At 38.0% G+C, this 18,138-nt stretch overlaps 1 protein-coding gene across 2 annotated transcripts in view; it reads right to left on the reverse strand.

Moving 5' to 3' along the window:
* The window catches only part of CACNA2D3 (calcium voltage-gated channel auxiliary subunit alpha2delta 3), a 396,842-nt gene that overhangs the window by 207,464 nt on the left and 171,240 nt on the right, over positions 1–18,138 (reverse strand). For both annotated transcript variants that reach the window (XM_058422243.1, XM_058422242.1), the window contains exons 6-9: positions 11,554–11,685; positions 10,109–10,169; positions 9,872–10,022; positions 2,724–2,798 (exon numbers count right to left, since the gene is read on the reverse strand). In XM_058422243.1, coding sequence (XP_058278226.1) covers positions 2,724–2,798; positions 9,872–10,022; positions 10,109–10,169; positions 11,554–11,685 — 419 coding nt within the window. The remainder of the gene's footprint in view (positions 1–2,723; positions 2,799–9,871; positions 10,023–10,108; positions 10,170–11,553; positions 11,686–18,138) is intronic.

Raw genomic sequence — 18,138 nt, forward strand, 5'->3', positions numbered from 1 at the left:
ATTTTCAGACCTAGGTTAGAATCCAAAAAAAAAAACCCAGGCACATGTAGACATATGTAAACTGAAACAATAGATTATATCAAAACCTTGCCTCTCAACCTCCTGCTCTACTTTACCAGCACAGAATCGTGGTCACGTGCTGATAATGACTTCTTGGAAAAGCCACAAAACACAGTGTTTGTCTTGATATTATTCTTGGGGTTTTTCTCGTTTAACAAACTAAAGAAAGAGTTCATATTATTACCAGAGAGCTTGCAAAGGAATATTTACCTCATAAGACCGGTTGAGAAAGTGTAATTTTATCTACTTTTTTTCTGATATTACAATGGACCAATGACAATTACACACAAAAAAACAAACAAACCAACAAACAAAAAAACCCATCAAAAATACAACAACAACAAAATAAACCTACAGGAGTAGTCTGGTGTATTTGTGAGGCTCACAGAAAGAAAAGTTATAACCCAAATGGCTGAATACTTTTCATGAATTTCTGGAGCAGTTTTGGAATGAGCTTCTGAACAACATTTTAGGACTTCTTTTTTCCTATGGGCCTGATCAAAGGACTATGAATTCAAGAGAATCTTTTCCCGTTAATTCAGTGAGATTTTGATGAGGCCCCCAGGTAAATTTGCTGTGTCAGTATAGTCAGATCCCACAGTATCACATCTTACAACACTATCAGATATTTCAGAAAGCTGCTTTTTAACTGGGTTCAGGAGCATGATAACTGAATTACCTGTGTGGGATTAACTGGTTACCTCCTTGGACAACCTTTGCTTTGTACTCTGAGCTAAACTGGGGACAATGGAAGTTTTGTGCCTTCTGGAATTGAGGCAAATAAATTTTTAACTTCATTACAGTGTCTAGAAAAATGATACAAGAACATATAAGCTCACATATAAGAAAGAAATGAAGATTGGCAAAGTCATGTTGTATACAAATGCACCAAACTATTACATGCCACCTATCCCAGGTTTTTTTCTCCAGTTTTGGCCTTTCAAGGGAAGAACATGAACTACCTCACTAATATAACCAAATAAAAAAAGGTCTTATTTAATTATTCCCCCAAATCTTGCATATATTATTCAGTTTATAGACAAAGGACAAAGTTATTCTGTAAATGAATAAACAAATAAATAAATTCACTAACCAGAAATTATATCAGTGTTTACTCTGAAAAACAAAAGATGAACTTTGACTTAGTAATTCTGAAAAACTGAGCTCTGTTCATGAAATCTGAGCATCATCTGGGTGGCACAAAAACTTTTTGATCAGTTAAATTAAAATAAATCTGACATTAAGTAACATATGGGTGTGAGGTAATCTGCATTTTGCTCAGCTGCAGAATGACAGGAAGGTTAAACTGTAGGATTCATCCCAGACAGGACATCTGGGCAATACTTTTGAATCTTTAGGTCTGCATCTAGATCTTGCACAGATTTCATGTGGCTCATTTGATATATATTTCCACAATGAAGTGCTTGTTTAGAAAGCTGCATCACAATTCACAAATAAGGGACTTCAACATTAAATTATTGGAAACAAATAATGCCCACATAGCAACCAAATGATATTTAGATACCTACAGTGGTAAATATCAAAATACATAAAAAGAAGAAGCCCGTGAAGAATAATTTCTGCAGGACATAGATAAAATGCAAAGAACTCTTGGGAGTAAAGATCAGCCTAACAACATCAAAAATCATTTTGTCTTGGTAAACACAAAGATACCCAGCAGTGACAAACTTCAAAGGGTGTTTCCAGAGCTGTGCTCTCTACTCCCTGTAACAGAACCATGACAGGGAGGGCACAAATGAACGAGCACATTGGGTGTTGAGCACAATTCAGTGGTGAGCTGAAACTTTTCTGGTTACTTTCTTTTGGTGAAAATAGAAACTACTTAAAGAAAGACGTACGAGAGCTGCCTTCTCCAGCCATGAAGCCTTCGTAAGGAAGGAGCTCTGCAATAACAAATGTGGCTCATTCTAACAGGCCTTTCCCTCTGCAAGAATCACAGGGCATTTCAATCCTCTTATTTCATCATTTCACACGGCATAAACAATCTTACCTCAGCTCTTAAAGGGTGTCTGCACAGAACCACTGCAGAAAACTGGCAGGCAATAAACTAAACTGCAAGCTACAGATTAAGAGTGCAATCTTACTTCAAATAAAATTTGCACTGTAGTCATCATAATGGTTTTTTGTCCTAAAAAATTCTAGCAGGATGCAGCTAAGCTGAACATTTTCGCAGAGCATTCTTAAATGAGTACACTCTTACATTGACAGACCTGTTTGGAATGTTAAATCCTTTTATTCTCCAAATAAATGTAATACTATTCTAGTATTACATTTATTGGAGATTTTGCTTCAACTTTAGTGTTACTTTGAGTTAAGACTGCAATCTCTTCCTCAGTAATTCTTGTTAACAGAATGATAGTTCAATTTAAAGCGGTTGAAATATTTTACATAAAGTAATTCCCAAACTTTATTAACACTATATTTTCAATGACTCCTGCAATTTTCCATTAAGTTTATTCAACCAAATTGACTAGGAGATTATTTCTTTCTTTCTATGAAGTCACAAAAAAACTCCTTTGAAATGGTATGAGTAGAATAATTAATGAATTTGAATAATGGAGCGCATTGTACTAGGAAAAGATCATTATGGCACATTGTTACCCACTGCATCCAGCTCTCCAACGTTTTGTTTCATTCCTTACCTCTTTGTTGGCTCTGTCTGCTTGAACTAATGTTCCATTCAGACACGGCTCGACATAGTGGAGTTCTTCATTATACTGCAGAGGGAAACACAAAGTATGATGAAAAATTTAATTAAAAGCTTGGAAGATACAAGTCAATTTAATGACTTAGAACTACAGTGAATGTAACATGCACAGAGAGCGAGAACAAAAGGATTATGTTCATTTCTAAATACTGGCTGTGGTATTTCTTCTCCTTGTACATGATTGTTAATTTTTCAGGGGTTTATACTTCTAAAGGAGCGTTGAATGGATGCCAAAACTCAGGTGGAATTAAGGGTACTATATACCGCTAGCAGACAAAAAAATATCCCTCAAATTGAAATCTGGATAATATTAAGAGATCATGTTTGATACGTCACAAACTGAACTCCCAATTCTTTTTCTCAGTATAAGAAAAGTCCTGAAAAATATTTGTGGCACTGTCTAACATTTTAAAATGTTAATACTGGAACAACTACACAAAAAAAAAAATATCTGTGAATTGAATCAATTCTATAAATGACTGACAATTTTCAAATTTTCAGTCAAGCAGTGTCTTATTATACACAAAGTCATGAATATGTGACAGATCTTGAAGGACTTATCTGTTTTTCTCACAAGGTGTAGGAAGTTAGGTAGCCTAGTCCTACATTCAGAAGAATCCTAAACATTAAAAAAAAATGAAATCTCATCTGCAGTCAGTAGAACTTGTAATGGATGATTGATTGAACTTGTTTCAATCTTTTAAACCTTTGAACACAGGTCAAATAAATAAAGAAGTACCTTCAGCAAATAGTTTTCTAGATAGAACCTTAACTCAATTGTGTCTCTTGCTAATTTAATCTCCTTTAGAAGTAGATAACTTTATAAGTCATCACAGATCAAACTGTAAGGACTTACATTTAGGCTTTAGGTGGTTTCATCCTTTCATAAAGGGTTAAATGAATCAGAACATCCACAGTAAACGACAAAAAACAATCAGGGAAAACATTTCATTAGATTAATGTAAGCATTTACTCCCTTCTTCCTCCACCTCCGTGGGAACAAAGAACGCTCTCTAATAAATACCTCATAACAAAAAGCTGCTTACACAGGGGTCTCTGTCACTGTGAATTCTCACTGTCTCTCTGTGCCTGCAGCCCCAAATTTGCTCTACTCCCTTCGGTTTAACACCACTCCTCTCTCCACACCACACACCCCTGCAACCTGATCCACTCTGGACACCTGTCGTCACCACTGATTCCAGCAGTGCACTCACCACGTTCATCACCACGTAATTACTCTTGCACAGGGAAGAGAATTTAATTTGAGCTGCATGAAGGCACCGTGCCAAACCCAGTCCTCGGCTATAAGGGAATATAAACCCAGAGTAACTTGCTATTACTGGATATACAGATCATTTACATCTGCATCAGCAAAGGAACATATATAGATATAACATATAACATAACATACACCATCTATGGTTATACAGAAACAAGCAAAAAATGCTTGAAAGATATATGCACATCATTTCTGCAGCAGATTTGCACGCTTCCCTAATTGTTTAATTGCCATCAATATTATTTCAATGTATGAGAGTGTATGGACTTTTCTGTTGTTCCTTGGTAATACAAAGTACCAGGCAAAGGCTTCTAGAGCAGTTTGGAGTCACCAAGAGTGTCCCATGTGCATCTCAGCCTCATAACAGTTTATTGATCTGATAAATGATGTACTTTCCCCTGTAGTTTCTCTCTTCAGACTGCTTTCCAATCTATCTCCTGAGAGTCATTGTAAAATAATAATGCCAAATCTACAGAGCACCTGTTATTATAGTCCAAAGTTGAGACCATACTCCATTCTATTTTAAAAAACAAAATAATAATGCCAAATCTACAGAGCACCTGTTATTATAGTCCAAAGTTGAGACCATACTCCATTCTACTTTAAAAAACAAAATACTGAAAATCTGTGACAGGCTCTGGTACATCAGCCCCTGCTCCCAAGGTTTTTTCTGGTCATACACAGGTTTTTCTCAGATGTTCTTTAATCAAGATACTTTCCAGGTAAGCTTCTTCTTAGTTTTATCTCTGTGGCTTCCATTGCAAACTACAATACATATTTATCTTTATATCACACGTGGCAGGAGTAGCTGGATGGTGCCAACATGTGAAAAGGAATATATTATGTAATGGTGTTCTACGATAACAAGCATAACTTCTATTGTACAAATATAAATGAAAGCACCGTAAGAAAAATCTTTATATAAAAATGTGTAGAAGCTTCTCACGGTTTGAATTCTTGCACGGGTGCATTTTAATGACCTATTTAAATTTTTATCCCTTTACTAATTGGATACGCTTTCTAATAATTTTTAAAAATCTCAAATATAAACAGATATTCGCTGGAGAGAAAAATTCACTGGATAGAATTAATTCAGTTCCTAATGCAATTCCCACACAAAACATCTGCCTATGTCCATAAAAACTGTAATTCTGGAAGGTGAAACCATTCAAGCAGCGTTTGCTGCTTAAATTTGCACATCCACTCGATAAGATCCTCAGTACACCTGTAACTTTGTAGTAAAACACCTAACTCGTGCTTCATAGCATGGGATTGATTTCTTTGCCCTTGTCATTGGGTGTTTCACCGTGGTATTGGTGATGCCTTTCTTTTAACTGTGCCAAATCTTTAAAGTGCAATTAGTGAAGAAATTCTTCCCTCCTCCACCTCGCCACCACCTCATCAGTAATTTGGACTTATTCCTGCGTTTCTTCTGACATTTAAAATTTTATATTTAGTGAAATAACTTCCTGATTAACAACTGCTGCCTTGACCAGCAATGCCCACTATAGATGTTTTATCCCAGTTTACTCTTGTAAGTTAAACATGAATTTACACTGATATTTAATATTTTATTTGCACAGTGATAGTTATTTGTCTTATTACTTCATATTATTTTGTCCCTCTTCTTGTTTCTTTGCACAATAGTCGCAGAAAAGTGAGTTAAATGTGGACCAAGAGAAACCATAGAGCTATTCAGAGAGCTGCTGGCCTACATTCTATAATAAGGTAATATTCATATTCTGAACATGAGATGTATATGGTTTTAGCACACCTACACAAGTAGTATACATTTTCTCAGCATTTTCCAGATTTCTTCTCTGTCACATTTAAGCTGCCTGGCTCAAGGTCCCACAGAAATAAATTAAATTCCCATTTTGTTGTGCAACAATACACAGATAAAAATGTTTCACATTACATTAAAGCACGTTCAGATATCAAATTTGGCCCAGCCTAAGAAGCCAATCCAGAAAAGGAACCAAAAGAATTGGTGTTTCCATAGTTTACTGGGCTGGAAAAGTGGCACACAAGCACAGCCCACTGCTTGGAGCCTTCCTATGGAGGTTTATTTTGGCTGCCTCTCTTTGTCCGCCTGCTCACACATCAGCTCTACAGAATCTGATTATTCAGGCAGGCTGAAAAGTAAATTTATCCATGGTCTATTCGCAGGAATAAAAAAAAAAAAAAAAAAAAAAAAAGACTATTTATATTGTAAAATTCTACATATTAATACTGGGAGCCATACTACTGTGCTTTGAATTAAAAAAAATACTTTTATTCTAATCAATTTTGCTAAAAGGGTGTGTTTAAAGCAGTAAAATCAATTTAACATTCTTGGCTCAGTTAATATTTTGTTAATTCAAGATGGGTTTTGTATAAAAGCATTTTAAAAATTTGAGTATGTGACAAAATTAGTACTCCTTTTATGATAATATTGTTAATTTAATGCTTGACTTGGAATTATACTTCAAAGTGAATTGGGAAAATGTGCCTTTTCTCTTGCTGTTGCAGATATCTCTGTTCATTCACCAGTGAACTGACCTTAAATTTTAACATAGGCAGCACAAAATTGCCCTTGTATTTCAATTTTTTTTCTTTTTTTTTTCAATTCAATCATCTAGTCCATCAGTTTCAGACGGATATTGCAACAGCTTAACCATGAAAGCTAAAATGATCTTTAACATTATCCTTTTATGCTTATTCTCTGGAAAGACCTACAGTCTTTCTGCTTTCTGATATATAGATATCTATTCCTATGTTTATAGATAGAGACATTCCAGAAATACATCCAAGTATTCATTCTGTTAATCACTGTGCATAATAAAGCCATCCTGACAGTCACAGTCATTCAAGTTCAGAATTTTGCTTCACCTAGTAAGTACACACTGTTTGTCCAGGTTTCCCACACTACTAAAGTTCTTATTCCACCTCAGATTCTGGTCTGGGGACAAAGGGAGGTACTTGGCCATTTGTCTGAGACTTCCAGATGCCCAGGAGCTCTCCCAGAGCAACAATTTGGAGTGGCCTTTCAGAGCAGCGAGTGTGAGCAAGGCTCAAAGAGCCAGTGCTGTTTGAAGGTTCAGTCTCCACCAGCTGGGCACAGCAGCTCTGTTTCTGCACACGCTGCACAGCTGGACAGCTGTGGAGACAGAGGAGATCCGCTCAGACTGAGACATGACTAAAGAGTTAAGATTTTAGCTAAGGGTTAGAAGCAATTTATATTGATCAAGGTGTAAGTTAGATTAGGAAATGGTAGGTTAATGATTATTAGATGCCCAAGCTAGAGCTAACTGTTCTATTATGAGCTTGTTTATAGAAAAAGTGGAGTAAGGGAACCGTCATAAGAACAGATTGAAACCAGTAAGAACAGTGGCCAGCACCTGGACTTGGTATCAATCAATCACGAAGCAGAGGACCTTGGACAGTGCCAGAGGGTCACAGAGACCTGATGAAGACTCTCCTGACTTCATCCTTGGAGACCACTGACCCAATTTGAGACCACCAACCCAATTCAAGAGAAGGATTGCACACACGTGAAGGACTAACGGCCTCATTTTAATAGAGAGCGGGGATGGGAGGTGCTGGGGTTATGCACATGTATTGTAGGTAAGGTCTTGGAAAATAAATAGAGAGCAAAGAGCCTTGTTCGGGGCGGCCACGCCTTTGGGAGATGACTCCCGTGCTGCCCGCCGGTGAATAAACATACCACTGAATAACTTTAACTAGTTAGAGGGGCTTTGTCCGTGACTGTATCGGTTTTCAACGGCTCATCACCAGCACCAGCTGTGCCTGGAGACACTGCAAGGTGCCCAAATGGAGGCACAGCAGGCTGGGGGCTGTAGTGCCTGGGAAGAGCCGTCAGCAGCTGGAAACACCTGGAAACACAGCTGGGAAAATGTCCTGATGAAAAGGGTGTGATGCTGGGTACCTGGGACCGCGAGGACACCACCGAGGGAGCCAGGCTGAGCTGGGGACACCCCTGAGGGACTGTGGCCATGGGTGACCCAGCTGACGGGGACAACGATGAGCAGGGAAGGTCCAGAGAGGAGGGACAGACAGAACTGCTGCTGGAAACCAACCCTTGGCTCATCTTCCTTGGCTGCTCCCGTCCCTCACCCTGACAGGGGAGAGACCGGACGGGCAGCAGAGGTGCTGGGACTGGCCCCAGGGGGGTGCTGGGCACAATTTCAGCCTGGGCAGCTGGGGGGAAAGGCTCAGGTGGGTGATTCTTTCCTTTTCTCAACACAAATTCAGTGATCAGGAGCTTGTGTAGTTTGACAGTGAGTTACGGAAAAAATCCTGCGACTCCACGGTGTTTCGCACACAGCTCGGTTCATTTTCGAATAAACTTTCAATTGGAAGAAGTGGCAATTAAGTTTTCATACTTTTTTAAAAAGTATGGAAAAAAGCTACTTTTAAAAAGCTCTTTTTAAAAGTATTTGCACAGAATTGCCACTGTGCTACTTAGGCAAAATCATTAGTTTGGAATCAAGTTATGCATGTTTTTCCTTTTTTTTTTTTTTTGTTATAGATGAGCCTTTTGATTTTCCCAATGTAAATTTTTCCCTTAAAAAATCAACTTTTCTTTTTTTCTTCCTAGACAATTCACAGTAGCTGTTACAACTATTGATAAACAGAGATTATGTGCCAAAAAGGGGCTGGTCAGGCATCTTAGTAATTTCTCTAACATTCTGAAACATTCTTTCAGCTTACAGAAGTTATTTAGATTCCAGTTAATCTCTTTTTTTTTTTTTTTTTTTAAGGACAGTGGGGTTTTTTTTATACAAAGTGCATAATATATCTTTTTACAACATGAGTTTCTGCTAATTACACAAGTATCATGCCAAGAGATTAATATGAAAGATAGTCTGAACTTGCTATACATTAAAAAAATACAGTATATGTACATATACTTCATGCACATATACTTCATGCACATATACTGCATTTTCTATACAATCTCGATGATTTACACTCATGTCTCTGGGATAATTTAATTTAGTACACAAAGGACACTTCCCTCGTAGAAAAAAAAAAAAAAGGCCAAAATCTTCCTTATATTCTAGAAGCTGAAGACACTTACACATTGGAGAAAACCATTTCTTTATAAAGCAAGAGAATATCAGCAATTTAACAACCAATTCCTCCTCCCTTGCCTCCCCTGCAAATCATACCTCTGATGTCAGTTTTGGATCTCTTGAAGTCATCTTTACCTACAAGATTAATCCCGTTACTCTTAAGTACAGTAAAACCAGCCTCTTGTCATAGATTTAAAACCTGTACCATGGAAAACTCACTCCCAACACTCAAGGGGAGGTACTGGAGGATCTGATTTGTCTCAGTCAGTAAACGCCAGCAGCCCCTCTCCATAACTGCACATACATACATTTCAGACCACAACATGAACACGGAGGAGTTGTGTTGGCATTTGATCACGCCATGCAAGCAAAAGCTAAAATCTGAATCTATTAATCCTTACATTTTACTCATTTGGAATATTGCACTGTATTGCAGAAACGGAGGGGGAGGAGCAGGGGGGAGGGCAGGCACATCCCAAAGTTAAAAGTTAAGTTATCATACAAAGTTTCAAATTGCAGGTCATGGACAAACCGTCCAAAATTCCTTGACACTTGAAGAATCTGGTGCTGAAAAAACACAGTGTCTGCCCGGTGGGTTCAGGTGTCCTCTTGTCCATCACCTGTCTGCAACATTTTTCAGGTGGCTTGCGTGAAGTAAAACATGACAGATAGCACAAAATTATGGAAGAAAAATAGCAAAAAAAAAAAACATCCTGCGACACTCACAGCAATTATATTGAAGAAGTCATCATCTCCAAGGGTATCCAAAATAGATGAAACTGTCTGTTTTGCAATAGTCAAACGCAGTCCTTTCATACTGCCACTGACATCCACTAAAATTACCACATCTTTTGGAGAAGTTGCTGCCTGGATGTACCTGAGATGAAAGACAAAACTTCTTTTAGATACTGAACTTTTCATCATTTCAAATTTCTTTAATACTGGCAGTCATCAATTGCCTACCACTTTCTGTTTCTGCAGTCAAATGCAATGACTCCATTCTCATCGGGTTCCCATTTAATTCCTGTTAAAAAAAAAATAGATAATAAAATGATAAATTAAATTTTCACATCGAATGTGCAAAATGCATCTGTGCTATTGGGGCTAAGTAGCAGTTAATGGAGTTTCATACTTTAACCTAACAGGCAGTGACACCATAACATAGGAAATACTGGGAGGAAGAAAAGTTCCCAAATTAGGGAAATCTAATAATTTTTTTTCCCTCACTCCTTTTTAGTCCACTCTAAGGTGACACCTCTTCAGGCCTACTATGTTCATCGCACTATACTCAAAAAGTTCTTGCCATTCTTGGTCTTTGGTGCTGGCAAGATTTATCACATCTTGCCGAGTCCTTCCCAGACCTCGAGCACTTCCTACCCATGGCTGACTCCAGCAGCTCCCATTACACTGCCTGCTTCACTCACAGGTCATACTCTGAATTTGCACTCACATCACTATGAAGAGGCAATATCTCCTGGTCGTAAATCAGAAGAAATATAATAAAAATATCTCCAAGGGAAAAAAAAAATATACATAGGGAATTCTTCCTGTTTTTTGCACTCATTTTCTGGCACAAAACAAGTAATAGCCTTGAAAAGAAGAACTAATATTTGAAATATTATGGAGCTTGGGAACTGAAATATAATCTAGAACTAACACAGATGTAGTAGCCATTACTCTCAGCCACTTTCAGACACACAGGCTTATAGAGAACTTGCTTAAACTCAAAACCTATAGAAACATGGGTTGCTAACCCTCATCAGCCAAAGGAACAATACCCCTACGAGCTTGATTCAAAGTTATAGAAGCTGAGAATCAGTTTATTTAACTTCATAGTTTATTATAATCTGGTAACATTTGTATAGGATTAAACATAAAACTTAATAAGCAACAGTATAGGTTTTAACCTATTTCTACAGAAGTAATACAAGTGATGTGATTGCATTTTATTACAACTAGTGTGAAAATAAACTTTCAAACAAGTTCTTTAAATCTCAAAACGTGAATCTGCCAGGTTAAGTGGAAGTTTAAAAGTAGAACAACAAATAACGATGAAGTCTTACTGTGTGCATTGTCAGAGCACGCAATTTAATTTTAGTTCTATAAGAAGGCTCTAATCCTTTTGCCCTCTTTCCTCACAGCCTGTTTTCAAGTTATTTTTCACACCTGTGTACATGTTATCTGAACAGAAATTTTTATGAGTACAAGAGTTATCGTAATGGTTTCACTCCCAAATAAAAATTGGTTGAAAAACCAAAAAATTTTGAAAATATTGATTGAAAATTTCTCTGAGAACTAGACGAAGTAAAATCAAACCTGCAAGTATCTGTGGCAGTCAGGACTTGTGGCAATACACAATGCAGCCATAGCATTCTTTACTGTATTTTAAGAACTTCTCTTCTTCCTACCTGGATATTGCCTGAAAAATCCTTTTGCACTTCCAAAGTACTGCCAGATGAGAGAAGGGTCACGATCAAAGTTATCAACGAACACCTTATTTAAAGATTCTGACCAATAAACTCCATTTACAATGGCTGGATCTGGGAAAAAAAAAAAAAAAAAAAAATACACACACTATGAAAAGTGATTTTATCTAGGTAGAATCCCATGAACTCTACCATTTTCAGCTTATTCAATACCCAAAAATCTATTGACTGAAAACTGTTGCAAAATGTTTTCCTTTGTCAAATAAATAAATAAAAGCAAGTAATGCCCTTAAAGAATAGAAATATGGCTTAAATAGAGCAAAGGAACCTGGTACTACTTTTTAGGTAAGTTAAAATTGTTCTTTAGAGCGTATCTTGAGCCACCACATCACTTGTTCTGGAGAACATAAATAAATCAATCTAATTCAGATTATTTACGCAATGTACCTTCCCTAAATGCATGGAATATCTCACAGTAACACTTTATTTTTTTGAACATTAAGTCTGGTAACGCTTGAAAGTTTCCATGTTGGAACAGAAAGTGAAATACGTTTTGTTTCACACTCGAATTGTGAGATGCATAAAAACACATCTCATGACAAATTCCACTAGTTGTTATTTGGAAAACATTGAACCCGCATTCCACAACAATTACCAATTAGTTTCTATTTCCATAGAAAGAGAACTACAGAGCAAATCCTTAATGCTGAAACTGTTCTGTTGGATACATCCCCATCTATCAATTCCTAAAACCCCAGGCTGCCCAAGTACGTTTTTAAGCTGCAGATTTGGTTCAATAGTGGGAAATGAGACATCAGTGAACACGTCTTAGTTACTGGATTTCAAATTGTGAATTTTGCAAGGTGAGAAACAATTAAGATACAAAATATTTCCAGTTCAATCTTATGTGAAGTCAGAATAGAAAGGAAAAAACAGAACTGAAATCACAGATGTATTATTTAATTTGCAAAAGTGTGCATACATGAATACACAGTAACATTTGCTCAAGCATTTGAAATAAAGCAGCCATTAGCTTGCTAAATATCGTCGCTGTACTGATTTCAGAAGACTGCTACAAATGTGATTTTAATGGGGTGGAAAAAAAGGCAAATTGTTATCTTCCCCTGCATTCATCAAGAAAAACAGCAGAAAAATGGAAATGTCTCAGCTCCAAAACTTTGCATGTTGCTTTCACCTAAATATTTATGTTTGTATATAGATGAAATGATGAAAAAGCAAGGTCAACAAAACAGATGTTGTTTTTAAAACACCTGGAGTGTAGTTACTTGTTCCTCTAGAGGATGAAATAATCACTTGAAATCTGCCACACCAGACACATATCAAACAAACTGATGTCACTGGTCCAAGGGCAGGGCTTCAGTCCTGCCTAGCTGGCAAAACCCATCCTCCAGATGTTTTCCCATCTGTAGTAACCCCAATAATGAGCTGTGACCAAAAAATCACAAATCAGCTCTCAAGACTGAGATCTGTAATTGGTCTGTAAAAATACGCCCCTACGTCAGCATCCCAAAATATCAGCCCACTGTTCAGCCTTTAGATATCACCTGAGATGTGAAGCACTACAATAAGAATTCTATTCTGCAGCCCACAGGAACTTCCCAGTACCAGTTCAAACACTGACACTCTGATTCTGCTCCTATACTTAATTTCTAATCCAAATCATTAAAATCATGTTGACTCAGCATCACAATCCTGAGATAAGGCAATTAGTTGAATCCATCTTTGAAAAGAGCAACCAAGTTCAGAGGGTTGGGTTTGGGTTTTGCTCTTTTGCATTTCCTGGAGTTGCTAGCAAAGTCTGTTCACAGGAAAAGAGAGGGCACCATTTCTCAAGCCTCTAGAGGGCTACAGGCTCTTTATGTGCCCTTCAGTCACCAGGAGTAGTGAAAAGCCAAACAAATCAAACAAAAAAATTCTGTATTAATTTATATTTAAAATAACCTGCAGTACTTCTCAGCAACTTGTGTTTGGATGTCATTCCAAGACTGCCCATTGTATCTTGGGATTTCACAGTTTTATCAATCATTGGATGCCTTCTCTCCTGGACTCCTCAGGGCCTAATTTTTAATGTCTTTTCCTAATGAATCTGAGCTCTAATGCTCTCGTGGGCAGAACCCTCTGCCTCCCAACCCAATGACAATTTTCTTTGAATTCTGTATGCACTTCAATTCTATAAGGTCATGGCACAACTTGAGTCATTTACCTCTTAAGTTCCTAATTGAAGTCCTTCTAGTAGCATATGAAAATGTATATTTGTATATAAAAAATACAAATATAAATAACTTTTTAAAATCATATCGAAACATCCATGGCTATTTTTGATTTCTTTTATAGACCATCTGTGAAGAGCCACTTAACATCCATATTACAGGTCAGAGAACTCCACGGAAATAAAATCAGCAACTTTTCCCTGAACAAGACTGGTGGAGTCTATACTCTGCATTAGGCTGACAACACTAATCATCCAACTGCTGATCGCTCTAAACATTAATCCAGTGACTCTGAAACTAATAGATTTATTCTTTTTTAGCTGGAAGGAGCATAAAGCAGGCATTTTACATAAGAGGGCACAACTAAAACGTGACCTGTATTCACGGTGTTCCTTCAAAATCAAAGCTGGTGGTGATTCCCTGCCTTCCCACGCCCTGCACGTCTGCTATGCTGGCTGCTCTTTTTACAATAGATCAAGTTACATTTTAGGCATCAACCACTTAAATAAAAGAAGCAAATAGGGCTACAATCAGTTCAAATCCTTGCAATGAGAGGAAAAGTGGTGTAGGGGCAAACGTAGCCGCAGTGCAGAAGAGCAGAGCTGGAAATTGTGAGTCTCCCCTGGCTGCTGTGCCTTCAGGCAGAAGGATTTCACACCGGGGATCTTTGTTCTGAGCTGTGTAACGCTGCTGTGTGGATGCATCTCTGGCCACATGCGCCATCCCAAACGCAATTGCATTTCTGCCCATGTGTTCTCATTAGAATTTTACACTCCCATCATTTAATAACCTGTCTGTTAAACCTGTTCTGAGCAATTTCTGATTTTAGTAATTACACTAAACGATTTAAATTCCCCCAGTATTTCATTTAGAAACGGTATTCTTGAGTTTTTCAATTACTGGCGAATGTCATCTGCATCCCCCAGATAGTTAAATGTCAATAGTGGTAAATTAATCTGTGTGAATATTCAGAAATTTGGTGAGGGAAAAAAAAAAAAAAAAACAAAAACAAATAAAAGGTAAAGTTTAATATAAATGCAAAATCATTAATGTGATGTTATGGGGCTCAAAGATAATAAATGTAAATAGCTTCCACCACAGTTCTTGAAATATAATTTCTGCTTTTTCTTCCTGGCAGATAAAATATAATTAAAATATTGCCTTTCCCTTGTCTTTTATATGAGCTGGTTTGCAATTATATGGGATTTTGCTCAACCTTTGTTTGTGTAGCCGTTCCCTGTTTTTACTGACATTTAACGTAAAACCAACCTTCAGGAAAATAGGTACGGTGACACAAAACTGAAATGAGATTGCCAAAGAACAGTACAAAATCATGTAGCAATTAAGCGGCTGTCACAAATCCTGCTGGCCTGGAAAGGACTGAAGCCTCAACAAAGGCAAGGAAGGTGCACAGACTAAAAGATGTGCAACAGCCAAAGGCAATGGCTTTTTTTTTTTTTTTATGTTCACAGAATCCATAAAAGTATCTAGAGTATGGTAAGTCAATAGAACAAAGCTAATACCCACACAACCCAGTTTGCATTTCAATTATTGCAGCATGTTTTACAGAAAACAAGGGAAAGCACTGAGGAACTCAGTAACTATGAAGAAAGTGTGGAATACTTCTCTTTCTTGCCATGCTCTGCTTTATTATCAAGCAGAGAGAAGTTAGGAATGATCCCTTTTTTCTTTTCCTCCTTTTCTATTCCTTTTGTGACATAATCCATACTTTCTCCTGCGAAGCTGTCAAAGATGCTGGCACTGAAAATGATCTCCCCTCCTGTAATACCTGACAGCCTCGATGGCAGCCCCAAACTGCAGAGCAGTTCTGTCATACCACGAAGCAATGAAAGCACAGCCCATGGCCCCAAGCACTGGGAAAGGAATGCAAAACCCAGCACGCTTTCTGGCTCAGAGATAGCAACAGTATTAGCTCAGTTTTTACGACATTGACAACATATTTAGTCTGGTCATATTTTAAAGAATAACAAAATCATATACTTTGCTGGGATATATACCAACAATCTAATAATTACGCTACTCAACACTAAGATGAATGCTTTTCAGGGTGGTCCAGCATATTCAAGGGCTGGGGCTGGATGCCAGTTTTGGCAACTGCCTTCACTTTTTTTCTCTCTCTTCCCCTCTCTCTGACTCCAGGGTAATGTGGATGCATCAGCTCACAGATCAAAGCATCTGGCCATCTGCAGACATAAAAGAAAGTGTTTGTCCATTTTGCTTCATGTGCTGGAAACTGTTCACCGATGTCAGAAATCACATTCCCCCCTTGAAAGAATATGGATGGTAAAGACTTCAAGTACGTGACTGTATAAAGGCATTTAGCAATGGCAGTAGGCATTTAGAGCCTTCATCTTCCAACATTTCCCTAATAACTTCACCCTTCTCCTTTGAAGTGGCAGCAGAAGAACTGGAGTATGGCCAGATGTGTTTATTTTTATGCTGAGTTCCATGAGTGCATTTGGGTGATGCTTTGTATTGTTTTATGGTGTGGGGGGATAGTGTTCTTTTTTTGGTGGGGGGGGGGATGTAATACTTTTTTTTTTTTTTTTTTAATTACCAAGATGGACTGAGATTCAACTTTAGCTCATTTGAAAGCCAGTGGCAAACTCCTCACTAACAGCATTTTGGGATAGAGATTAATTTCTGTCTCCTAAGGGCTTGCCTTCTCGTGAGTGTAGAAAATATCCTGCAGCAAATCAGTGGAGATTTGAGCCCACTTGACCCATTTGGTACTGGCCTGGCTGGACTTGGCTTAACTTCTTAGATGTGACAGCTAAAAGCAATCAGTGTGGGGGCTCACCAGTGGGCAGGTTAGAGCAAAGCTCTGGAAACAGCATATAGGCACCATCTATGACAACAGAATATTATTGTCTCTTTTAAATTAAAGGAGAAACTCAGAAGAGAAGTCAAGGGCATCCCAGGACAAAGTAGAAAGATGCTGCTGTAACAGAGCTGTTGTCCCAGGAGCCAGGTACATGGGGCATTTACATCTGTCTCTAACAGAGGGGATTGCCCACCCAGCAGTTGCTTTGAGCTGAGAGCTAAAGTCAAAACCCAGTAATCCTGACAGATTAATTAATGTTACTGCAGATAGGATATTTCTGTATTTTCAGTGAAACATACTCACTTCCAAGCTTCTGCATGATACAAAATGGGGACTGTGAAAAATGAAAGGTTAATAAGAAAATGTCTTACCACAGAACACTAAGATGCCACAATGTAAAGAGAAAGGGTGAACAACATGGAAAATCACCGATAAGAAATGGTTTTCCAAGTGGAAAAGGGAAAACAGAATTAAGAGAATGCAGGAATCAAGCAAATTGAACAGAGGCCTTATATTGCATTTTCATCACAGAAGCAAAATTAGTCATGAATCCTGAAAAAAAAAAAAAAAGAAGCCATTTCTAACACATGGCAGGAAAAAAATTTCTGCACAGTCTGATGCAAGAGTAACTATCAGCAGCCAGGAAATTCAAACCTCTGGCAAGTGGCAGACCAGCAAAAGTGTCACAACGAGCAACAGAGGAAGCCAGTGGAACACACTGCAAATCAGGGGGAAAGAAGGCAAATATGACTGCTGCTAAATCCAGCCAACCGTGCTGTAAAATATTTAACGCACAACATACCAAAAGGGACAATTTTATCAGAGCTATTGACAAAGTGATGTATGACAAAGGCAAGGCACAGCCTTGGAAATAAAAGTCATCCTTACAGACATTTCTCAGGGACAGAGCCTTCCACCTGCCTTACGAAAGCCGTTTGAAACAAAAGACCACGCAAACGTGTTAGCTAGCACTTCACAAAAAATGTCCCATTCCTTTTGCACAGATATTCAGAGACACAGAGTCGCAGAAGCACGATAACGGCACAGCACTGTGCAGTTGGAGCTAACAAATAATGCTTTAAAGGAGGTTCCAGAGTCATGCTGTGTTTATCAACACATCATGTTTCTTGAATACAGCAAATGGAGGCATGAAAACCTCTAGAGAGCAATGTTTTAGCAGGTAAAATGCATCACAGTTGTACTGGGCTGTAATAAATTAAACCTCTGCTGCTCTCTTCCTGGGAGCATCAGCAGAGTACGAATATGCAAGTATTGAATGTAACAGCACACTTATCTACAACCAGGCAAGTCACCATCTCTTACCCTCTCAAAACAACAGCTCTTTACCCCTCTTTTGCTTTTATAATCCTTGAGTAGCACCTCCTTGCACAAAAGACTGCACGATTTAAGTAAAATGGAAGTTTTACTCCTACAAGATATGAGAATGTTCAGCTGGTTCTAAAGCCTCTGCAGATAGCATTAAAAACACTG

The sequence above is a fragment of the Hirundo rustica genome, chromosome 12 (assembly GCF_015227805.2).
Source record: "Hirundo rustica isolate bHirRus1 chromosome 12, bHirRus1.pri.v3, whole genome shotgun sequence".
Classification (NCBI taxonomy): Eukaryota; Metazoa; Chordata; class Aves; order Passeriformes; family Hirundinidae; genus Hirundo; species Hirundo rustica.